The sequence below is a fragment of the Protopterus annectens genome, chromosome 15.part0 (genome assembly GCF_019279795.1).
Source record: "Protopterus annectens isolate FY-2018-M chromosome 15.part0, PAN1.0, whole genome shotgun sequence".
In the NCBI taxonomy this organism is placed as follows: Eukaryota; Metazoa; Chordata; order Ceratodontiformes; family Protopteridae; genus Protopterus; species Protopterus annectens.
In genome coordinates, this window is record NC_056749.1 from 471,307,511 (window position 1) to 471,334,479 (window position 26,969).

The 26,969-nt window shown below is 37.3% G+C and overlaps 1 protein-coding gene across 4 annotated transcripts in view; it reads right to left on the reverse strand.

Annotated features, from left to right (window-relative positions):
* The window catches only part of COL4A5 (collagen type IV alpha 5 chain), a 3,591,008-nt gene that overhangs the window by 44,670 nt on the left and 3,519,369 nt on the right, over positions 1-26,969 (reverse strand). For all 4 annotated transcript variants that reach the window (XM_044057208.1, XM_044057205.1, XM_044057207.1 and 1 more), the window contains one exon: positions 24,686-24,858. In XM_044057208.1, the coding sequence (XP_043913143.1) occupies positions 24,686-24,858 (173 nt within the window). The remainder of the gene's footprint in view (positions 1-24,685; positions 24,859-26,969) is intronic.

Genomic DNA, 26,969 nt, shown 5'->3' on the forward strand with positions numbered 1-26,969 from the left:
CTGATGTAATCAACAAAGCGGGATTTCTGATGCATGTACCGTGGTGCACTTCACTGAAAAAATTACGCGACAGGAGTACAGAACTGGACAGTTATTTCTGTCCCTGCCTCAAACTCTCAGTGAAACATTACTACTTACTTGCATACACAACCCTGTAAAGGTTCATAAACCACTTTTCTCACAAACATAACAATTTCTGCGACTTCAGAAATCTGGTTGCAATAATACATAAGTACCATATTTACCAGCACATACAATAACAAATAATTCCCAAAGGAAGTATTTTTACCTTGTGGATAACTGGCATTACTGGACCCCAGTTGACTAATGTTCATTTCTAATTAGAAAGATGTATACAAAAATATTTTAACTGTTATTCTATTAGGGGAAAATCTGTCATCATATTAACCTGTACAGCCATTTTGCCTTAACTATGGGTGTTCCATTTCTTGGCTGAGCTAGTCTTAGTCTTTGTAAGAATATATAAGGCATAGTTACTTACTTAAATAACTACAAACTAGCAATTTGTTAACACATATGCTTAAAGTTTTCTGTACTACTGCAGTTTGTTACCTTGGTTTGTTCTCATAGTATCTTATTTGTTGATTCCACTTGCCTGGGTCATGGCTGAAAATGGTGCTTGCACTAGGCGTACCACATGGTTGACAAAGTAAACAAATATACATTTTTGAAAATAGTATACTTTTTATTGAGGTTCATTCTGTTCCACAGTTAATAAAAATTATAAAACTCAAACATTGCTTGCAAAATTGTGACTGAGGGACATTTACATTCCACATAATTCAACAAAACCATTAAAATATTCTTGATAGATAACTCTTCTTTCTTTGTCTTCAACACTACTCTTCCATGATGCAGTTATATCCATTTCATCCTATTTCCAAAGTAAATTTTAAACAACTGTAAAGTTCATAGTTCACTGCAATATCTTTCACCATTTGACCCCACCCAGATCAGATTCATGAAGGGCAGATCTTGCCTGTTGACCTGGTTGACTTATTTGAGACTGCCACCAAGGTCCTGGATGAGGGTAAGTCCGTACATATAGCTTACCTTGATTTGGCCAAGGCTTTTGACACAATCCCCCACTCCGGGCATCACCAGAAAGCTAACACAACTTGGCATAAATCCCTGTTTCTTCAGGTGGGTGACAAGCTAGCTCACCGATAGGACCCACAAGGTGAAAATAGACACCTCCACCTCTGACAGTAGACCTGTCACTAGTGGTGTTCCCAGGGATCTGTCCTGCGACCCCTACTGTTTGGCAACCACTTTTTAGAAGTCCAGGCAAAGACAAAAGGCCTTTGGCTGATCAAGTTTGCAGATGACTGTAAGTTGGGTGCTGTCACTAACTCCTGAAATGATAACGTTCTGCAAGAGGGTCTCACAGCAACAAATGATTAGTGCCAATGTCATGGCCTTAAGTTATATGCAAAAAAAAATGTTATAACATTCGGCAAAAACATGGCCCCTACTGATTACCATATCAAAGGCAACCCCCTAAGCGCACAACCTGTGGTGAGAGACCTGGGTACTCAGATTAACAACAATCTCACATTCGACCATCATACAGCGGCAGTGGTCAGAAAAGCCTTTTACTTGGTTCATCTTATAAGTAAAGAGATTGCATCCAGAAAAAAAGGAGGTTATTACCTCTCTGTACTCCTCCCTCATTAGGCCAAATAATTGAGTATAATGCCCTGTTTGGTATGTACCTCTCCAAACACCTGCACCAACTGGAAATGCCACAGAAATACTGCACAAACAGGACAATTGTGGACAGGCAATTATCACTATCACTCTACTCTGTATCGTACAGATTTCTCAGAGGTGATCTATCTCTCGCCTACAAGGCAGTTTTGCACCCTGCCCTACTACAGATGCTTCATATCCGTAAGTCTTACTTCTCGTGCATTACCCACTTGAACGGCCTAAATGTAATATGTGACAACAAAACCTGCTGGAAGACAGGTATGTCTCCCAGAGGCTGCCCTGTCTCTGGAATAGACTCCCCATACACATCAGAGTATCTCACTGACCCTCTCCAAGCGCAACTTGAGTGGATGGGAAACCACAGATTTCTCCCAGGTGTTCCATCTGTGTCCCTTACTGACAGGGGTGACCGTTGCTGACTGAGGTTTCTTTTTTTGGGGATAAACCCTTGGCCAGGCTTGTAAGGGCCTCAGGCCATTAGCCAAGTAACATCCTATTATCTCCAGCAAAAACAGGATGCCTTACACATCTATCCACTATCTTGACTCCACTCATCATTTCATTCATTGTTTTTTTAGCTCTCATTTAATAAGAAATACAAAAATGTTTTAAAAGGGAAAACCTAGCCAGCCCTTCTGTCTGTAACACTCTCTCTCTCTCTATATATATATATATATATATATATATATATATATATATATATATATATACATATATGTGTATATATATATATGAATTTCAAACACTTGGTCGAAAATGGTTCCACGGAGTTCACTTCACTGAAAGCTCACTTGGTCGAAAATGGAATATAGTCCCTGCCCCACTGCAGTGCAACCCTGGAGTGAGAATATTAAATAAGGGGGTGTGGGGGGCACAGCCCCCCCCCACATTGGGGGGTATGGGGGCATAGCCCCCCACATTATGCTAATAGTTTTTACTAAATATATACATATCAATATATTTCTAATGGATATACCTTCTTATAACAGTGAATACATTAAAATGATGGGGGCTGTGCCCCTACACCCCCCCTTATTTAATATTCTCACTCCAGGGTTGCACTGCAGTGGGGCAGGGGCTATATTCCATTTTCGACCAAATGAACTTCAACCAAGTAAGCTTTCAGTCAAGTGAGCTTTCAGTGAAGTGCAATGCCTGGAATCATTTCTGGAATAATTTTTGACTAAATGAAATTCGACCAAGATATTCATTCAACTCTGTCTTTGCAAGATCTCTGTAGCACACAAGCCTTATAGTGCATATTATCGGCTTTTAGCACACATCCTTACATAACTGCTGGGACATATATTCTTCAACTTAATCAAATGCCCGTTTTTCCTGATGCATTTTCACAAAGGAAAGCTGTTCATCCTTGCTATGTGTACTATTCAAAATTTCTCCCAAACGAATCACATCATCTTGCACTCTTTTTTTTTTTTTCAAACTATAATTTTCTTCAGATCTTTTCAGTAGAAATCCTATGTTATTTAGCTTTCAAGTCACTACTCTTCCCAATAACTTTGTATTTAGTCTGCAAATAGATATCCATTTCTTCAAATCTTCCCTTATCCCAACTTATATCAGTGACTGATCAGAATTTCCTGCTTTTATCAGCTCAGTCAGGCCCTGTCAGAATTCTGATGTCTGAAATTCTGAATCCTGCAACTACATAAAATTGACTGTGCAAGCATTATAGGGAATATCAGAACTCACTGTAATAACTTTTAGTGTTTATTTTAGGGTAACAATCTCTACTTACTAAATGCAAGATCTCTATTTTGGAGTAAAGGAATATTGTTAGATACCACCACCTTAAGACATGGTATGTATCTCATTTTTACACATACAGTACTGCTCTTTTGATTACCCTAATTCAGGTCTTTGGAATTTCAATGAGAATCCTGTCTGTCAACATACCTATAACTTCAGCCACCACCTTCATGAAAAACATTTTGTAAAACTAATTTAATATTGTCTCACCAAAGAGATAACCTCCTAGTAACTTCTGTAAACCTTTGTCTATATTTTTTTCATACACACACACACACACAAACACACACACACAAACACACACACACAAACACACACACACAAACACACACACACAAACACACACACACAAACACACACACACACACACACACACAAAACATTACCAACTCCATTTATGTTCCCATTCATCATTCCCTTCCTGTGATGCCTCATTCCACAACCCCCTAGAATCTTATACATTAACTTGTTTTACATAGAAATGGTCTGCGTATCCACTTTTTCTGTTTTCTACTGCATTTAACATCTACTTCAGGAACCATGACACATACAACTGCAGCACATACATTTTATGCAGCATTTCTTTTTCATTGTTTTCAAATACAAGAATTGCTGTCTTGCTGCTTTCATTTTCTTTTCCCTCCTGTTATATGTGTATAACATCATCCACAAAACTTATTTCTCCGTGCCTATCAATCACTCAAATCCATTACGGTTAACCATGTACCTAATCACTGTTTCCACTATGTTCAAAATTCTTATCTTCTAGCTGTTTTGATATCTGATGCTCCATCCCAACATTTCTACATAGGTTCATAGGTGTGTACTAGGCTAATGGTCCTGGAGCCTTTACAAGCCTAGCTCACAGGATTACCCTGGCATCATGTCACCTGACCTTAGTTCCCAGTGCCTCTGTCAAGTAGAGCCACTGGAGTGATCCCCGGGGTGAATTTTCTGTATCCAATCCACTTATCAAGATTTCTCTGAGGGCCAGTGAGGTGCTCTGCTTGACATGTATGGAAAAGTCTATTCCATAGCATGGCCAGTCCTCTCGGTTATGAACCTGTCCCTCCAGCTTGTTCTGTTGATTGTGGTAATGAGGTTGAGGTCTCTGGAGCATGTGGTGTGGAGGGATTGGAATTTCTTTTCTTCAACAGCTCTAGTTTCATCATCACAGAATGATAAAAAAACTCATTCTTGCTTACTGTTGTCATACTTTAGTTGGTGGTATGAGAGATAAGACATAATCATTTTTGGCATAAGATTTCACTCTAAAGTATGCCCCTTCCCCTTTCATCCCAAGTTTCTTAGCCTTGTAAACTTCAATAACCTCTGCAGACATCATGCAGTAAACTTTACTCTCTTATTCCCTTAGCTTTTCTAGACATATAATAAACTGCTTTATGTTGCCCTTAAGAGGAACACATCTACACCAGTATAAATAATACTCAAGATCTGTTCAGCAAATCAAAAATCCATCAATATCCAGTCTTGTCTCAAACACACTACGTTACCTACCTGAACATCATTGCTCTTCAAAAAAAAATATCATAACACATCAACATCCCAAAGATACTGAACTCTAACTCTATTAGTAAGTAGACCAATCTTGCATCTATTTATTGGGATATGTTTTCCAGGTTGGTCTGGCTTGGCCTAAAAAGATCCTCTCTTAATGGAGGCCTGAGGAGAAAAGCTCCAGTACAAAAATACAATTTACAATTAATCACATTTAAGAGTTATAAAACAGTACAGAGTCCATGAAAGACAACAGTACAAAGTGCAAAATAAAGAAAGATGTGTTGTATAATGCTGTACAGTGCAGTTTTAGAACAGCAATGCAATATATTTTATGATGTCTTGTAAAACTGAAACAATGGATCTTAAATTATACTAAGTTACAAGAGGAAAACTGAGGTGTAAGGTGAAAAAAATAAATGTTAAAGTATATAACTATTGAAAAATAGCTCTGAAACAGTTTGATAAAATGACAGTAGGAAAAGAGTGGGTGAAAAAAGATGAGTAAGAAAAGAGATAAAAGCAGAAAATATACATGAAAAATATTGAAGGAGGAAATAATGTAGGACAGACATGGTGAGTGTTATAGGTGAAAGGAGGGTGACAATGAGCGTACATAAGGATGTCTTGTTAAAAAATAGAGGTGAAATGACCAAAGTGGGATAAAGAAATGGAAAGTTGAATGCACATGAAGTATGAACTTTGAAATTAATTCCTTGATCGACATAGATAGTAGTAGTTTGCAAGTTCTAATTCTTAGGATGAGTTGAGCTAAATTGGTTTAACCAGATGAGCAGGTGCAAGGCCGTGTAATCAGCAGATACTGCTTTAGGTGAGTTTTAAATGAGTTTAGGTTGCTGATCTGTTTCAGAGGGAGGAATGGAGTTCTATGCTTTTGAAACACAATTTGAGAAAACTGCCATACCTAAGCCCACTGTACAATGTTCAACAGTGTGCATCTTCCCCTCAAACCACTAACCTGTAGACATAAGTGAGTTGTATTTGGGGTGTGTTTATGCCATCTTTTAAGTTTCTGAAAGTGTAGTTGCATATGTGTATGGTTCTATATTAGAACATCAAAGTTTTAAAACATCGAATGTTATAATATCGACCTCAAAACAGCGAGCGCTGAAAATAGCGAAGCTGCAGAACAAATTTTTTCATAGGGAAAGAATTCGGTTGGCTGTTTCTATGGCTTTTCAGCACTGTGGTGGAAAGTTACGGGTCGGGTTCAGGTAAGTGTGCGATTCTGCGGATGTTAGGGCGCGGGTTAGGTGAGTTAGGGTTAGGGCACAGGTGAGGTGAGTGTGCCATAGTGACAGACATTAGGATTAGGGTGGGGTAGGTGAATTAGGGTTAGGGCGCAGGTCAGGTGAGTGTGCCATAGTGATGGACCTTAGGGTTAGGGTTAAGGTAAGTGGATAGATAGTAGTGTATGTACAGTTTAGTGTAGGGTAGATGTAGGATTTTAAGCGTATGTGTGTGGGTTGCTGTTTTTTTGATGTGCTTGTGTTCTGTGTGTTTCTCGGAACAGCGACCCCCCCCCCCCCAGGGAAATAAATCTCTGTTCCAAGTGTTCGAGATTTTAAGCTTTCGCTTAAAAGGGGTCGATGAATTAACGTTTGCTTTTCTAAGCATTCGCTAATTCAACATAGACCCTATGTGTATTACTACTAGTTGTACGTTTCTGCGTGTATGAGACTCTTTGTAAGCATACACTTGGGTAATTGTTTTACAGTTGTGTGTGCATGCATGTAGTTATACAATCAAGAAGATGACTGAATAGGATTCCAAGATGGCTGCCGACTAGACTAGTCCCTGTTCACTGTGCTCCTCACTGTTATATAACAACCGGCTATTTTTTTACAACTTTTAAGTGATATTTTTCCTCAGTTTTTTTTATAAAAGTTCCTCTGAGACTATTCCTGCGTACTAGGATTATTTATTTTTCGGAAATATTCAGCTTTTGAATTATTTTACCTCAGAACAATTTTGACTTCAACAGATTGTGGACACTAGCACCTTGGAAGTTCATCTCAGAATCAGATATCCTGTCTTCACACCTCTACTCTGGGCATGGCTGGCAACTCTGACACCATGGAGACGCACACAACCAAGGCCAAACTTTCCTCTATGCTTTCACCAGAGAAGAATACTAGTTCTAAAGGACTAAGAACCATTAAACAATCTTCTGAGAACATTAAAGTAAGTACTAAAGACAAAAGTGACTCTAATTTCCATTTAGATGAATTAAAGATGGCATTACAACCTATTCAAAGTGCTATACAAAGTTTTTCTGAACAATTCACTGATTTTGGTAAAACTTTAAAACAGATAAGTGAAAGAATGGACATTATTGAAAGCAAAAATATAGCCTTAGAAATAAGAGCAGACTCAGTTGAACGTGATCTAAAATTTAAAGATAAGCTTATTGCAGAAATTCAAGCTAAATTACTGGACTTAGAAGCTAGGAGCCGCAGAAATAATATTATAATTAGAGGATTACCAGAGTCTTATGAAAATCAAAATTTAATAGCAGTGTCTAAACAAATATTTGAGGCTTTACTAAACTGTGAGACAACTTCAAAAACTGTAATTATAGAAAGAGCTCACAGAGCCTTGCGTGCCAGACAGGATTCCACTTCACCTCAGATTGTCTACACTAGATTACTCAATTTTCAAGATACTTATCAGATTTTAGAAGCAGCTAAAAGCAAAAAACAATTTGTCTGGAATAATCGTAAATTGTCATTTTCTCAGGATTTACCTCCACAAATAAAAATGAACAGACAAAAACTTTCACCATACTGTGCAGATCTCATAAAAAGAGGAATAAGGTTCCGTATGCACTATCCTAACTCTCTTTCTTTTAGTCACAGTGACAGAAGATTTATGGTTACAGACCCTAAAGAAGCCAAAGACACTTTCCTAAAAGTATTCAGGTCTCTTCCTGAATCAGTTTCATAACAATACATCTCCTAACTAATGGTAATTGCTTTTATTATTTGGTCAATATACTTTCATTTATTAATAGGTTCTCTTAATATTTATGGAATGGAGACTGGATTTAATAATAGAAAAATCAAGCTAGTCTCATGATAGGTTTTATATGCTTTGTTTGGCATTTAGTGCCGTCACCAACACAGAATATTGGTATTTCCATAAACTTTAAGTTAACAGTTTGTGTGAGGAATAAGCATAAAATGTTTAAGTGCTATTGCTTTTAATAACAATAGTGTTAAACAGAATGGAGGGAATTTTCCAGGGTCTGGACAATGCAGCGTTATCATGCTATTCAGTTTTACTTCAATATTTGTCCGGAATATGCACGCACCCTTTCTAAAACTTCTTGGCTTCAGGATGACGTCAACCTCCTAAAATGAACAATGGACCTTTCCGTTTGTCAGCTACATGAGGTTAGTGGTAATATTTCAGCTGTGTGCTTCATGATCGTGCTGAGTTTGGTATCAGGGATGGAATGCGACTCCTCACTTCAGGGTTGCTTCAGGGTTTCCCGTAGTCGAAACCAACAGCATGCGTCAATTATTCTGTGTCTCCTTTTAATCCTAGCAGTTTCTTCGCTCGCAATGTATCAACTAATAAAAGATATGTTAGAAGCCCGGCGTGATGGTGGATGGTTTGCCAAAGGCTCTGGTGGGTACCGACATATTTGCGGAAGTGATGATGCTTCAGATGCAGGAAAGGGACTTGAATGCTCGTTGCTTCTGTCAATAGGACTCTAAGCCGAGAGGCATTGAAAATATCATAAAAATGACATGCGTTGTTGTTTTTTGAAAAGATGTTCTTTCAACATGAAGATTTGATTAATAGACTTATGCTATTATACTGTAACTAAGAATGTTATTTTTTATGATGAGATAGACAGGTGGTTACAGCATATGGAGGGTTCTATGGTGATTTCTCTATTTTTATTATTAGTTTGGTTATTGAAATGTATTCATGCATTACTGTTTTTATGACTGAAAGCATTTTAGTTAATATGTTAAAACTTTATAAGTGTTAGTTTTTGCATGACTGTCAGAGGTAATAGGCAACCTCTTGTTAACATATTAGTACACATTTTATTTAAATTTTAAATGAAAGATTACTTAGGTTTTGGCTGTATATTGGCTTGATTTTTATGGTCTCATGTATACCTTATGATAAAATGTTTTGTTTTATAAATCTTATGCATAACTAAAGGTGGGTGTGGTGTGGTCTTGTGTTGATGGTCTACTTTTCATTAGTTTTGATGATGACCTTATTATTACTAGTATCATTATATATTTGTGTCCTATAGTTTAGCTTACATAATTTAGATGTTTAGTTAGCATAATACCGATTTAAATAGCATATAGTTATATAAATATTCTTTCATATGGCAATATGTATATTCTATATTTATACTATTTTTATGCTGAATGGTTTGTGACGTGCTGTTATGTTTCACATGTACTAAGGTTTACAATATGCATTGAGTTATTAGGTTTTACTAATTTTATTTTAGTCTCACTAATATTTTTCCAATACAATTTTGTTTTTATATTTTTTTATTATATTTGATAAACGATGTTAATTACTTCAATGCATTAATTTTCTGTCTTATAGGAGCTTGTGATTATACAATTGAATGGGGATTGAGTATGTCGGACATCTTGTGCTATGTTAGTTGTGTAAATATGTTTAGTTTTGTTAACATAGTTTTAGTCCTTTTCAGGACTTTACTTAAGGTTTCTTCTTGCATTATGAAGTTATTGGTAACCAAATTCATTAATCTTGTATTGGCATTTTTTTATCTTCCTTTTATAGATGAGTTATGGTGGGTAGGCACTGGGGTAGGGAAGAAGGAAGTGTGTAATTTTAAAGTTAATACTATTCTGAAGTATATCTTACTTCAGAGTTATTGTTTTACCAAGACTGGATTAGGTCTTCTTTTAGTTTGTATCCTCTATTTACATGAAAATACACTAATTTCCTTCACACATGCTATCAAACCTTTATTATATACATGACAAATTTATTAATAGTTGATTCCTGGAATATAAAAGGAATCCAAAATAAGGCCAAGAAATCTTTATTATTTCATCTGATTTATAAATCACAAGCCAATATATGTTTTATACAAGAAACACATATTCCCAGAGATGATTGGGACAAAGATAAAAATAAAAAATGGATCAATAAAATAATAGCTTCTGGGGACACTTCTAATTCTAGGGGGGTGGCTATTATTATTAAACAAAAATTTCAAGGGATTATTATTGATGAAAAACATTAATGAGGGAAGATGGTGCCTTTTTACTGCTACCATACATAATCTTGATAAACCACTTCTGGTACTAAATTTATATGGTCCTTGTAGCCAACATTTTTTTATTCTGCAGATATATAATATACTCACTTCTTGCAAAGACCACTATGTTATAGTAGGGGGGGACTGGAATGCTGTAATAAACCCAGACATTGATCGCACTAGTTGCTCCACTTCTTATAATCAACAAGCATCTCTTGCTCTCGAAGATTTAATTTTGGACTATAATCTCATTGACCCGTTACATTTTATAGAGTACTCAAATAAAAAAGATATATACACATTACTCAAAATGTTATCGTTCATGGTCAAGATTAGATTTTTTTCTTATCTCTAATACTCTTTCAAAGTGTTTTTTGGACTTTATTGTTGAACCCAGATTTCTCTCAGATCATTCTAGAATTTTACTAAAATTAAATACAACTTTTATAGCTGATAATATATCCAAACAAAACAATTGGACAATGAATAACAACTTACTCTTAAATAAAGATATTTGCAAATTGTGTACAGAAATAATTCAGGATATGGAAAACGAATTAGATTCAACAGATATTCCTTATGATATACAGTGGGCTGCTTGTAAGGCGAGGTTAAGAGGAATGTTTATTGGTAAGGCTGCATATAAAAGCAATTTAATAAGAAAGTTTTCTTAAATTAAAAATTCAGTCTCTTGAAAATCAATATAGATTAAACCCTGATCCTGTGTTTGAAAAGCAAATTATAGATTGTCAAAAAGAAATTATTTTACTTCATCAAAACAATCTCTCAATATTAGAGCAAAGATTATTAGTCACGTACTCTGAATGGGCTCAAGTACCTTCTAGAACCTTGGCTCGAATAATTAAAAAAAATTTTGATAGGCCTAAAATATCATCCTTACAATATAAAAACCAATTATATAACACGGACAAGGAAATTTTGCATTTATTTACACTACTTTATACAGAGCTATATTCTAAATCTTCCAAATCTAAGGTAAATAGCCATATAAACAGCTTTCTAAGCTCTTTAATATTCCCTATGTTAAATGTAAATCAACAAAGCTTTCTTTCAGCTCCTCTTACTCTCCAAGAGATTTCTGAGTCAATTGATAGACTTAAACCTGGTAAATCTCCTGGACCTGATGGTTTCACACCGGAATTCTTCAAATCCTTTAAATCAGTAATTGCTCCTTTTCTTCTCAAAGTGTATAATTACATAAAAATTAATAACATTGCTGATCTTCATTGGAATACCTCAAAAACTATATTAATTTTGAAAAATAATAAAGATAAAACAGACCCTTGCAATTATAGGCCCATTTCATTAATCAATTTAGACATCAAGATTTTATCGTCTATTCTTGCCAATAGATTGAAGCAGGTTCTACCTTCAATAATATCCCCAGACCAAACAGGGTTTATGTCTCACAGACATGTATGGGACAATACCCTGACTTTGGAATCTATTATCCATCTTACAAAAAATGACAATAACCCAATGTATGCATTGATCCTTGATGCATCGAATGCTTTTGATAGAGTGTGTTGGGAGTTTTTATTCCAAACCATGTCCTGTTTCAATTTTCCCATCTCTTTTATAAATTTAATAAAAACTTTATATAAAGAAACTTATACCAGACTTCACATTAATGGTTCCACATCATCCCCTATAAAGATTACCAGAGGTACGAGACAGGGTTGTCCTTTGTCTCCTTTTCTTTTTAATCTATATTTAGAACCATTACTATTATATATATCTCAAAACACTTTTCATAGGATTCCTAGGATTTTCAATACTAAATTATTTTTCTCTGCTTTTGCTGATGATCTAGTCTTATATTTCCAAACTCCTATCACAGATCTTAATAAAATAACTAACTCTATTGAACAATTTTCTCTTGCTTTGAACTATCTCATAAATCCTCTGAAAACTCATATTCTTCCTTTAAATCATTTGGTACATAAATCTTACTTGTTTTCTGACTCCCGGTTTCAAATTACTTTTGGAGTGAAATATTTGGGTATTCATATGGAACATAATAACCATTCTTCATTTCAAAATAACTTGAATAAAGTTTGGATATCAATAATGTCTGATTTGCGTAGATGGGAACATCTGAATTTATCACATCTATCCAAAGCCGCAATAATCAAAATGAACATTCTTCCCAAATTTTTGTATCAATTCAATTCTTCAGATCAGATAATTCCCAAATCCTTTTTTGACAAAGTTAATAAAGAATTGGCTAAATTTTTGTGGTTTCCTAAATCTGTTAGGGTTTCTTACTCTAGATTATCAATTATTAAAGATAGAGGTGGTTTGGGATTACCAAATCTTTATCTTTATTATTTAATTGTTTCAGCAAACAAGCTATGGTCCATTTCTAAAATGAATAATATTCAACATATTCAGTCTCCGACTTGGGTTAAGTTATGGTATCAGTACATTTTATCTAAAAACATAAACCCTGCGGCCATTCCGTTCATTTCTATAGATATTCTGAACACTCTAAAAATCTCTAATTTCCTTAAACAAAAGATCAAAGCATTTCAGGAGTTATTAAAACTTATCAATCTTGATAAGATTTTTCATGTACTTCAACCACTTCACCTAAATCCCAACATAACGTTAGATAATTCACCATTCAATCTAACAAATTATCCCCTTATAAAGTATGAGTGTTTGGGATCTCTTGAAGTATAAAGACTTGACCCTGGCTAACCTGCGTAATACTTTGAAAGTTAATTGTAAGTATACTATAATTTTACGGCAATTAAGAGGGGTGATTATGGTTAAGTGCGATCTCATAAAACCAACAGAGCAAGATCTTAAGAATCTAGATACGATAATTAGAACATTATCATCACCTGTGAAAATGTTATCAAACTCTTATAACTTATTAAATAAATTAATACAAGGCTCGTGATGCCTTTTTTCAGATGTCTGGGTGAATCATAATTCTCAAATAACTGAAAATCAAACTTTTGGCCATTAGAAATACTTTGGAATATTCCCCATTTAAGAAATTGGTCTATACACAATTAATGATTAATAATAATGCTCATCATACTCCTTATAAACTGAATAAATTTAATGCTAGTAAATCTCCTTCTTGCACATGTTGTTCTTTTCCCCAAGCTGATCTTTTGCATATTCTTTGGTATTGTCATTTTTCCCATAAACTTTGGACTTCTTTGAAAGTAAGGTTAAAGAAAATGGGTTATCATAAATCCACTTTGTCTTGGGAAATTGCTATACGTCATATACCTGTAGTACATCTTTCCAAAATGGATACTCATGTGCTGATATTTATTTGTTCTCTTATAAAACTTTACATTACCCAAAATTGGCTTGACCGTACTAAATTAAATTGGGATACTTTTAGAAAAATGGCTTACTTATACATTGCTGCTCAAAAAACTATGATAGAGTCCCAAAAAATGGCTTTAAAAAACAAAGTATTAGAGAAGGTCCTGAGTATTATTAATAATTAATAGCTTCTAAAGTTTTTCTGGTCTTGGTACATAACTTATAATCTATTTACTCTCATATGTTAATTTTTACTGATGTCTATAATTTTAATTTTTATCATTTGTTTCATGGTTACCTATTGTATATATTGTATATATTGATGTATGTTATTTCTCTTATCCTAAAGAGTTGCAATCTGCTTTCACAAGTTGTAAATCTTTAACTCCTAGAAAGTCTTTATTTACAATGTTTGATGGTTATTTTTTTTTTATATATAAATCAATAAAAAGATTTTTGAGAAAAAAAAAGAAGATGACTGAAGTGAAAATCAGTCCTAAAGAAAAGGCACTACTATACCTTGGGTTGAGTCTGCAAAAGGTCCACTGGGATCAGTACCCTACCTCAGTAAGCAAGTTAAAATAAATACACATGTTCATACGTAAACTATTTTTCTACCTATAGCTGCTATCTGAACAACTTGCTCCATTTCCCAGTTAATCACACTCAACCACTTATCTCTTACTTCGGCTTCATATTTTCTTCCTGTGCTGCATTATTTGTCATCATCAATTTCTTTATTATTATGTGATGACCACTTGCAAGGAACATTAAGATCCCCAGTGTAAACTACATTTTACAACACTAGCACAGCCACTAAGTGACCATAACATTTAGAATATATTTTGTACACTTTTTGTCCCTCTGCTGCCCTCAAAGATTAAACAATCCATTATTTCTGCATATGGCAGCAGCCAGTCAAATAAGTTAGCATTTACGCAGCAAGTGGGTTTTTCCTATCAGGCCTTGACAAAGTGGGAGAACTGAAAAGCTGAAGAATAAACTAAACTATACCTTTCTTCCCCAAAAAAGGAACTATATAAGTAGAAGTACAGCCAACACAACTTGCATCCCATTTAACAAAAATAGGAGTAGTAAAATTATAAGTTGGAGAAGAAGATAGGCTGAGATGAGGGGCTTGGCTAGCATGGTTGAATGATTTGTTTGTTTATTGATAATTTGTTACTAAGGTAAGTGTGCTGATCTGTATAATGAGCTACATATTTTGGTTGGTGGACCTTTTTTTAGCCCCGTCTCATGGCACAAAGGTAAGGATAACTACGTGTGTGTATATATATATATATATATATATATATATATATATATATATATATATATATACATATATATATATATATATATATTATATATTCAAAGACCTCAGTACTTGGAGATTATATGAAGGCTAACCTACCAATACTGAATGATGACCTGGCTAAATTCAGCATCCCCCTTCAACCTGATGACCCTACCACATATGCGGGTTCCTTCACGATCAAATTCTATCCACATATAAATAGCTTCATAGATGCATCTGTCCCCCTCCAAAGTAAATACAATGACAAATTTGAAAATAAGCCAATGTGGTGCAATTCAAGTATAAACAGGGCCTGCAATAAAAGAAAAAAACATTCATTGCATGGAATAATAAATGTAATTTCAAAATGTCAGAAATGTTCTTGCTTAACTTAAGGAAATGCATTCCCTGATCAAATAAACCAAATGTACATATGAGTAAAAAATAGCCACCCAGGCAAAAGACAACCATACTGGCTTCTTTAACTACAGTAGAATCCACAGAAACGATGCCCAGCACTCCACAGAGCTAATAGTAAATGTTATCACATACTAGTACCATGAGGATATGGCCAGTCTATTAGCAGATAAATTTGGCTCTAACTTTACTCTTCCCTCCCTTCCCAAATCACATACCCACATCTAAACCCCCAAATCTCTCAAGAATATGTCCTCAAAGCACTTTCCAAGGCCAAGAATACTGCTTATGTGAGGCCAGAGAACATAACCAGGCTGTCTGCGGGGCCAGCCTGGAACAGGACCTGTCACCCCCCCCCCCCCAACAGAGGCTATTCAATATTAGCCTGCAAACAGGTTTTATGCCTGACACACAGAGGACAGAAACGGTCATCCCCTTGCACAAAGTTGGGAAGTCAATAGACCCTGGTAATTATAGAATGCAAGTCTGACCAGCTTCATGTTTTTTTGCTGCTATTGTAACCTACAAACTTGATCCAAGCTGGTTTGGTTTTGTCAAGGGCAGATCCTGCTTGCTTACTTGGTTGTTTTTTTTCTAAAAGGTTACTGAAGCAATATGGATGAGGAAAAATTGGTAAACACCACATATCTAGTCCTTGGCAAAGATATCTGTTACCATCACACACTCTGGTATTGTTGATGAACTGTTTCAACCGAACATTAATCACTATGTAACTCATTGGATAGCAAAAGTACAGTTGTGTACACTTACCATAAATGTAGATGCTCGAGTGCATCACTGTTGCAGTCATTACATTTGGGTAATCTGCTGGCAGTTTGCCCTCAGTCGGCCTGAATAACAAAGTCTTGGGTCCTGCGTCGGTTGCTGTCTCCTCTTCCATGACGTCAGGTCGTCAGGGGGTATAAAACCTGCAGCCGACGCCATTTTCATCAGTTTTTCTTGCCCCAGATGCCAGGTGCCCCCAAAATGGGGAGTAAAAATATATATAAATAAACTAAATATATAAATGCATTTTTAGAAACAAACACTTTACTTCAACTAAAAGAAAATACACCACAAAGGCTTTTGAGTATAGTGAAGGAAAGAAAAGGTATAGAAAGGGGGATGGTGGGTGGGTAACCCGGACTGCAACAGTGAATACACTCGAACATCTACATTTATGGTAAATGTACACAACTGTACTATGTTCTTCGTGTTTCACTGTTGCAGTCATTACATTTGGGTAGAATCCCAAAGCTATGGATGGGAGGATGGAACTAAACAGCATTAGGAGCGGCTATAAGGCCCTGGAGGACTGCAGTGGTAAAGCCTGCCCTGGATTTAGAGAAGAGAGGTAAATGATGATGCTTTGTGAAGATATGAACAGAACTCCAAGTAGCACCTTCTAGAATGTCTTTGGTTGGGACCCCTCTGAGAAAAGCTGCTGATGTAGAGGTAGCCCTGGTGGAATGTGATCTGATCCCTTTGGGCACCAGTTTACCATGATGCAAATAGGAACAAATGCAGTGGCTTATCCATCTAGAAATGGTCTGCTTTGATATAGCCTTCCCCTCTGATCCTGCAGCAAATGCTACCAGTAGTTGCTCAGACTTTCTTAGAGATTTGGTCCTATTTAAGTAGAATCTTAGCTGTCTGTATACATCCAATGAATTCAGAATCCGCTCACCTTTGTTCTGCGGATTTGGGTAAAATGTTGGCAGGTGAATGGTCTGGTTAAGAGCCACACTGGATACCAACTTAGGCATAAAAGAAGGATTGGTCCTGAGGGACACCCTGTCTGGGTAAAAAAATGAAAGGCTCCACTGCCATGAGAGCCTGTAGTTCTGAAACACTTCTTGCTGAAGTGACTGCCAAAAGAAAAGCTGTCTTCCAAGATAGAAATTTTATATCCACAATAGCTGCTGGTTCAAAAGGAGGCAGGGTGAGTTTTTCCAGCACAAAATTGAGGTCCCATGCAGGAGTTGGTGCTCTCCTGGGAGGCCTTATTTTTTTGGCCCATCTGAGATTCTGCTTAAATAGTGGATGAGATAAGAGGGGAGGTTCTGTGTTGTAATGAGCCGAGATGGCAGAGGCATGGAATTTTATTGAAGAAAAAGATAGGCCCTTGTCAAGCATCTCAGTTAAGTATTGTAAAATCTGAGGAATATTGGGCTTTGCTGTGTCTATTCCTTGTGCTTGGTTCCAAACACAGAATCTCTTCCATTTATCAGCATAAGATTTTCTAGTACTAGGCCTTCTGGCTTCCAAAATGACATCCATCACAGGTTTACTGAGAGATGTAGTTTGAATAATTAGTTGATTAGCCATGCTGCAGGATTCAGAGTTTGGAGCTGAGTGTGCAGAATTTGATAGTTCTGCTGAGACAGTAAGTGAGGTGTTTGAAGCAAGTACCATGGAGGAAGGTGTGACATATTCCTTAGAAGTGGGTATCAGTGCTGGTGAGGCCAGTCCGGAGCAATTAGGATCATTTTTGTTTTTTCCTGTCTGACTTTTAGTAAGACCTTGGAGAGTAGAGGCAGAAGGTGGAAAGGCATAGACTGATAGGTTTTTCCAGCTGAAAGATAGAGCATCCACTTTCCATGTTTTTTTGTGATGAGTTCTTGTTCAGAATTTGTCCAACTGATAGTTTTGGGGAGAGGCAAATCTATGTCTGGGCTCCCCCATTTCTGTATTAACATGCTGAAGATTTGTGGATCCAGTTTCCATTCGGTAAGGAGCAAGAAAAAGTTTCCCCAATGGGGTACTTGGCTTTAATTTGAAGACTTCGGTTCTGAAACTCGAATATGGAAATTTCAGAAGTCTGCCAACTGGCACTTGTGAACTGCTTCTGCTTCGGGCACCACGCGGCAAGAAAGACTGATGAAAATGGCGTCAGCTGCATGTTTTATACCCCTGACGACCTGACGTCATGGAAGAGGAGACAGCAACCAATGCAGGACCCAAGACTTTATCCAGGCCGACTGAGGGCAACCTGCCAGCAGATTACCCAAATGTAATGACTGCAACAGTGAAACACGAAGAACATCTGTATCACAAACTGAACCCAGGAAATTAAGGTAGATGGATCTACCTCCTCCAAAAGACCTGCTACTTTTGTTTTGGGCAGGTCGATTCCTACATATTTGTTTTGCAACCGACTTGATACACTACTGAGGTCAGGTTACAGTTTAATTGTTGAGGTTGATGGTAATGATTAGTCAGCTATTATAACATCTGCATACAGAAGTATGGTAGGCTGATTTAGAAGAACTTAATAAAGATGGAGAATAGTTTAGTTTTGTCTTTTCGGCTTTTCTCGGTTAGTGGTCGCCACAGCAAAACTCCGGTCCGCTAGATTTTTATGGTGCCGAGTTGCCAGCCTGATGCCTAACCTTCAATGAAGGCATGCCCATTCACGCATGTCTTTCGAACGCCACTTGACCGCGGGGAGGACATGCAAACTCCACACAGAAGGCACTCCAGCCGAGATTCAAACAGGAGAACCTGTTGCTGTGAGGCAACAATGCTACCGTTGCACCACCGCAAGTGTTACTTGGGGTCCAGTCTCTACCTCTTGGTAAGGGTTTATGGCTGACCAAGTCTGCAGATGACAGTAATCTTAGTGCCATCATGAACCTGCAGGGCATAAAAATCCTCCAAGAAGGCATTTTTGGTGTCATAAGCATGGATTAAAATAAAATGCCAAAAAATGTATAACTGTCTCCATCGGCAAGCATGATGTACCCTGTACCTACCACACTGTCAACACATCACTGAAAATCAATCCAATAGTTGGGTACCTCGGAACTTATGTGGACAGCAGAATGCCCTTCAGTCATCATAAATCCACTATGGTAAGAAAGTCTTTTTCATTGTGCAGCTTATTAGTAAAAGTACGGCATCTAGGTCCAAAGATACTAAAGCACTGATGCATAACAGGGATAGCACCTGGAAGGCATGGCTTAAAACTAAGCATACTCCCCTTCTACATAAATACAGACATAGTCAAGAAATTAGTCACTAAAGACAAAAAATCTTACTACAACTCTTCTCAACTAGACAACAGATCCAACACTCGCAAATTCTGGACTACTGTTAACAAAATACAATACCCTGGCAGCCCTTCTAACCCCTCACCTTACCCCAACAAATCTCCTCTGGAAATTGCTACCCTACTCGGCACTTAACTGACGCTATCCAAAACCTCACTCAGTCTAACACTGCAACCACCACTACCCCCCATCAACCCCCACAACCAGAATCTCTTCTCATTTACACCTGTCAACTTCTTACATTAAATCTTTTTCTAAAAACTTAAACCATGTTCTCCCTCTACCGATAACCCACCTCCTACATTCCTCAAACTTGAATCTATAGCCTATCCTATATCCAGTCTCATTAACAGATTTATACAAGAAGCTACACTTCCTGTGATCTGGAAATCCTTCTTTACTATCCCACTACATAAGGGTGGCAACCCTACTGATCCATCTATCGTCCCATTGCTGTTCTTTCTCCCCTCTCTAAGATGCTCGAGAAATGCATTCACTCACAACTTCTCAACCACCTCCTCCAACACAACCTTCACTCCCACTCAGCATGGGTTCTGTCCCTACCACAGCACATCCACTGCCCTCCTATCTTTCACTCATACCATAGCCAAAGCCCTTGATACCTGCCTCTTCCTTGACCTTTCCAAAGCCTTCGATACAGTCTCTCACTCTATCCTCCTTACTAAGCTAGCTAACCACAACCTATCTTCTACCTTCCTTGCCTGGTTCTCCAGCTATCTTTCTAGTAGGCAGCAATCTGTCAAATGGCTCTCCCTATATATCCGTTCCAACTGGTGTTCCACAAGGCTCTATATTGGGTCCCCTTCTAGTTAACATTTTTACAAATGAACTCTTTACCTCTTCCAGACTATCTTCTCTTATACAATATGCAGATAACTCTACACTCATCTCCATCTCTAGTAGTATTAAAGACCTTCACACCTTTATGTAAAACTCCTTTCTATCCACAGAGAAATGGCTATCTGACAGTCTTCTTATCGTCAACCTCAAGAAGACCATGCTCTTGCTCTTTCTTCCCCGCTCACTTTCAGACCGTAAATCCACATTTACTGTAACATTCTCCAATAACACTATCATAAAACCTGAACCACACACAAAACTGTTAGACGTCATTATTGATGATGAACTCAAATTCAACTTACACTTACTGCAAGGAATAAAAAAAAACCAGAAACTTGGCCTGCTTTATCGCAACAAAAGATTTCTTCCTCCAAATGCTAGACTCTCCCTAGCACAGTCCCTCCTCCTTCCCACACTTCTCTATGCAGCTGCAATACTAACCAATATACAAGCTACTAACCTGAACAAACTGCAACAAGCTTACCACAAAATTGCAAGATTCATTACTAACTCTCCCTACAGCTCCCATCACTGCCTTGCCCTGAACTCATTACAATGGCTCGAATTCCCTCAACTACTGCTACTTTCTCAACTTCAAGTTATACACACCATTCTATACAGACCTCCTTCCTGTTCAGCTGTCACAACTTTTATCTACCTACACCCCTTCTAGAACCCTCCGCACCTCTGAATGTAGCTCATCCAAAGAACACAGGCAAACTACTATACAACTGCTCATTAGCCCACACTTGGAACAAACTTCCTGCACACATACACTCCATCATACACCCTGCACATTTTAAAAAGGAACTCAGACTTTACCTTCTCAATACTAAATCTTGTCCCTGCTTAGAACCTACCTAATTCCGCTTTATCTAATGGTGGTGCTTCACTCTGAGCTCCTATAAACAAATAGGCTTTCCTAGAAAGCCTAGGCAATAAATCTGATCACTTGTATATAAATTGTTTGTAAATATATCAAAAATAGTTATATTTCTTTCATTGTGAATATTTCTTAGGGTAATCTAAATATGTTTGATTATGATCAAATTAGTAGTGATATGTTTTGGGAGTGTCACTTGGTATTGCTACTGGCTATTTTGTTACCTATGTAATTCTTAATTTTTTATGTAACTGGAGCTTTTCTCCTCTGGTCTCCACTGAAAATGGGCCTCTGGCCCAGCTGGACCAACCCAGTTAGCAAATGTCAGTAAATAAATAAAATAATAAACTAACTACTCTGTCTGCATATTCTAAAAAGGGAGGAAGATGTTGGAGTGTAGGTGAAGGAATAGAGAGGAGAAGGCAGAGATACTAACCTACAGCAGGACAGACTGAGAAAGCAGTTAAAAAAAAAAATACACGCAGGTGGAACTGAGGTAAGACAAGGTACAAGACTCTGATGGAATACTCACAAAATTCTAAAGAATCTGAATAAAGTACAGTCACCCCTCTTCCCAAATACCTCAGCAATATCCAGATGCTAGAAGTCCAGAAAGTGACGACACTGATTCCACTTTACAAGACAGGTCCATGAAATGGCATAGGCAACTAAGACCTGTCAATCATGCCTCAGATGCAGGTAAAGGTATAGAAAAAATACTGAGAGAAAGACTGGTGAAATTTCTTGAGGACCCAACAGCCTCCAGGACAAATGTCAGCATGGTGACAGAATTGAAAGTTCTTGCCAATACAGTTAGTCCACTATCCTGCAAAACAGCAGAGCAATCCAATCATTTAGAATTACATTGTGCCCCATCTTGTTTGTACAGTTTGACAGAAACTGCCCATACGTAAAGTGACTGTTGTTAGGTCTACATTATATGGGTCCAGTTACCAACTACAGCTGTTTTTAGGTAAAGTATAATTTAAAATGAGCAAATTCAAAGAGGAAAATGCTTTTGTAAAATGGAAAGTTTACTTCAGGACACCATCAAACATATGTACATAGAGCATAGCAGGAAGATGAGGCTGGGATGTAAGACATGATTTGCCTGCAACATGAGAAACCCCTTTGTGTTAAGTCCCTAAGGTCACCTATGAAAGGTGCAGTTAGCAACATACTATAAAATTAAATCACCTTCAAACAATGGCTTCACAGCAAAATATTTTGGAAAATAATACCATTCACACTTGAATAATATTCCAAGCAATAAATGACAAAAACATTAACTGTAAAATCCTACACATAGGAGAGAATCTCTTGTGAAAACAATTGCTTAGTACAAGACCCAAATGAAAACAGCAAATTAACGGAGGACATATATGACTTCAATAAGTATGTATAGAAAAATAGAGTGAGTCTGCTTTGCACAGAACTGCACTTCCTCATTAGGACACACAGGAGGAAAAGATTGTATACATTTGGAGGTGGAGACCCTCTCACTAAATCTGGGTGACCAGTACAGAAATCTGAGAGATGGAAGTGTAAACCTGAGCAGGGCATCTTTAGTGTTGTTTTACCACTTATATATTTATTTAGTAGCTTTTGGTAATTAATGAAGGTTGTATACAAGGACTGTGCTGGTGGTCTTGACGCTGATGACAGTGAATATTTACAGAGATTCAAAAGTCTAAAATTTAACCATTTTTGGGTCCTCAGACCTCATCCTACAGGCAGGGGGCCCAGTGCCGCAAGTCCATGCCAGGTCTGCCAGACATTTTCCCATTCTCCAGATGACTGTGATATTGTGTGTGTGGGGTGGGGGGGTCATAGATCCTAAGGACATCCTGAGGGCTTGGCCATCTTTGCTTCTGTTGGAAGGGGGCCTCTCTTATATGCTGTATCCACTCCCTTTTCCCATCCCTAGTGTTTATCAACTACATCAAAGGGCAACTTCCTCCTTTGGGACCACACCTCCCCTTGGTAAGCATCATGGATGAGCTACCTCCCACCCAGGATGGGTACGCCTATTCTTCCCTGCTGCTCCATCAGTCACCAGAGCCACTTGGGCCATAGTCAGGGCAGTATCCTAAACCAGGAATCCTTTTGTAGTCTAGCCTCTTAGACTCTACATGTCACTTACTTTCTTTAGTCCTCTTACTTTTATGACAAATTTCTGATGATCACAATTTTTCTTTAGTATTGTGAACAGCTTCAAGGCAGAAAACACATTCAGTATGGAAATCTATACGGCCAGTCTGCCTGCTGCAGTCAAATTTATAGTTAAACTTAAGAAAATATATATGGTTAAAGTTTGCAATGAAAATGTGATCATTCAGGTTTTATGTTTTGCCAACAGCTTACAGACAATATCTCCATTCTGGCACCCCCTGGATTTTAAGATGAGCAAAATAAGTACATAGGTAAATAAATAAAGGTCTGCTCAGGAGAAAAAAAATGATTGCTATAATATTTTCTGACAAATAATCAAATGTTGGCAGTTTTTAACCCATTAGACAGATGAGGTAACAGATAATTTAAACTGCTTGCAGTGCAAAACAGTATGGTTGGCTAGTGCTTTCAAAGCAGCAAGAACATCTGAAGATGGCACAAGGCTACAGAAGTGTTCTTATATGTTGGTACACACCATCAGCCATGTGACTATAGGTAATCCTAGAAAGAGACCGTTTGTACCACCCACTTCTATCATTGAAAGATACCAGGAGGGAGAGAGCTAACAGACAAAAACAGCAGCCATCCCAATGGATGAAATTAAGAATTTTATGTTCAAAATGACCTCCCACTTGGCAGATAGGCATAGTGCAATGCACATGTTTAATGTAGGAATTTGTTGGCATATTTGTGCCTTCAAGTACCACAGTACTGAGCCTTCTCCCAGGTGGTGGTCCTGCAAGCAGGATTTAAGTAATTTCTCTTCTTAGCCCAGGATAACCAGGCATGCCACAGCCACTCACCCATATCCTTTCCGTACCAATCCTTCCAATACCCTCGGTCATGTAGGTCATAGTCCAGTGTGGAGTTGGTGCTGCCCGACATGCATCATTATATTCGAATTGCAGACCCTAGGACAATTTTTATTGCTAACTGCATGCATTGCATTAACTTTAATTTTGCCAATTCAGAAAATTTCTAGCCCTAAATAAGTACATTTTGATGGGAACTACAGTTCTGGGGGTCAGTCTTCTTATGCCTTATTCTCTGTGTACTCTGTAACTGAGCCATGACTGAAAAAGGGCAACTGCAGTCCAGTCTACCATGGCAGCTTAAAATAAAATAAGCTACTTGCAAAAAGATACTTGTAAGAAAAGGAAAAGCAGTCTGGCTATATTAACTACTAGCATATTCTCAACCTCCTTACAACTAGTAGGTTGCCACAAGTAAGTGATCTTATTTTCATTTGATTGAACTCATTTTAAATTTAAAAATGAAAAATGAGAAACCATTAAAAAGAATTTAATATCATACTGTGGTTCATCCTAAGGAATACTCAAATAACTTCAGAAAAACTAATGAAACCAGATACGTACCCAAACATTTCATCAGTCTCAACAGTTGCTAACCAGAAGCTGTATGAATTTGCATAGTAGTTACAGGTCCCACGGCCATGGCATTCAATAAAGGGAGCTGCACGGAATTCTTCTAGACAAGACCCTGGAGAAGCCAACGCCTGGCCTGATCCTTCAGCACCTGCACTGGTATGCTAGAGAGAGAGAGTCCAAATTATGCACAGATAATGCAAACATATAAAATATCTGTATGCAAGAACCTGTGCCCACCTTGGCTTGTGCTTCTGAGTCTGTTCATATTCATTTTGCAATAAATTTGGTACATTTTACACGACCTCTTGAATTTACTCATGTCTGTATTATACAACTTATTTATTTAGTTTTGTATTTGATGTTTGTTAACTTGGGTAATGTGGTAATCCTCCAGGGCCCTATTTCAGACAGCCTGTCAGCACATCATAAGTAGATTAGATTAAGTATCCAGCAAAGAGACAACACATTGTATAAACCAGGGTAAATTGTATAGACCTCTCAGTAATATATCACAGCATTTAAATAAATACATACATCATGCAGGGATACACACATGTTTTGTGTACATAAATTCCTTTAGCTGCAGGATGACTTGTACAAGGATATAAACAGTGACATGACTGGTAACAACAAAGCAAGCAAACCAAAGAATCAACTGTGGTGTGAAATAAGATAAATGATAGAAAAGCACACACACACACACACACACACACACACACACACACCTGGACCTAACCACACTTTTAAGTTTATAGATGTGGTGGGGACTGACATTGGGATGGGAGATGTAGAAAATGTGACTTGAATTAAGGGAGATTAGACGGATTATTTCCCTGCAGTGTCATATATCCCTCTACGCCCGGTTTTAAAATCTATGGGTTTGAGGAAGACGTAATTTCTGCACACTTATATGATCTTATTTTTTTACATTTTTCTTTTATATTTCTCTTAGAAGTATGTTTTTTTGTTTCATGTTGTATAGAAATCAGGTACCTGCACCTTTAAATATGTGATTCCTATTGGTTAGTTGTGTAAGAGGCAGTGATGTAATTCTACTTAAATGTTGATGTTACATGTTCTCACATGATCTTAAGAAGCTATTTTATATAGCTAAAGCTCTTGCCAGTTTTACTGTTAAATACATTCATTTTTACGTGGTGGTTGTTTTACTAGGTCATGTTTCTCTCTGTCTGTGCTTTTCGATCACTTAGCAGTGGCATGACTGGTGTGTTAACATGATCTTTGATATTTGAAGAGATTATGGAAAGAAGCTACAGAAAAAATGACTGGGAGACTGGAAGAGCAAGAAGAATGGTATATAATAATGAAGCTTGAGGAGTTACCAGGAAATGTACTGGATACTGTAGACTGGAAGGTAATAGGTGTCAAGGACTGCTTAGGTGTTTGTGTTATGGAAAATCATTACATTTGGCTGGGTATGTTGGGTACTAAATAAATGTACAGTACTGCCTGAAGTCACTAAGAGCTCATCTGGAAGGGAAAGAGAGTCCCACGATTAATGGTCAAAACTGAAGAAGTGGTTGCTACTGTGGAGTCCCCTCTGGGCAATCTCAACATGGTTGCTTAATCTAACTGTGATAAGAGACCGTAATTACAAGTGTAGTTGAATGCTAGCATGGTATGGGTAAAAGTAAAAATATATTTAACAACAATGTGGCTGATGGCTATTTTGCTTCTTTTTTTTTTTTTTTAAATAATTGCAGTATTCTTGTTGGGAATACGGGGTTATATACCTACAAATTTCATATGTAGGTTTTGGAATGATGTATGAAGACTGCTTTTCCAATCTAGTAAGAATTATTTGTTTTCAGGTAAAATGAAGCCTGAAAAAATGTTTTGTTAATTTTTGTTTGCAGAATGACTATGATGAAAGCTAAGTAACTGGTCCAAGCAAATGACAAGTTATTTGAAGTATATGATTGTTTCAGAGTTGTTCGCATATGGATCAGTAACTGAAAAGTATGAGGGTGATTTTCTTTAAGGTGGTTAGAGCCAAAGATCATAGCTTTTGTTTTGGGCAGGTCGATTCCTACATATTTGTTTTGCAACCGACTTGATACACTACTGAGGTCAGGTTAAAGTTTAATTGTTGAGGTTGATGGTAATGATTAGTCAGCTATTATAACATCTGCATACAGAAGTATGGTAGGCTGATTTAGAAGAACTTAATAAAGATGGAGAATAGTTTAGTTTTGTCTTTACGGCTTTTCTCGGTTAGGGGTCGCCACAGCAAAACTCCGGTCCGCTAGAT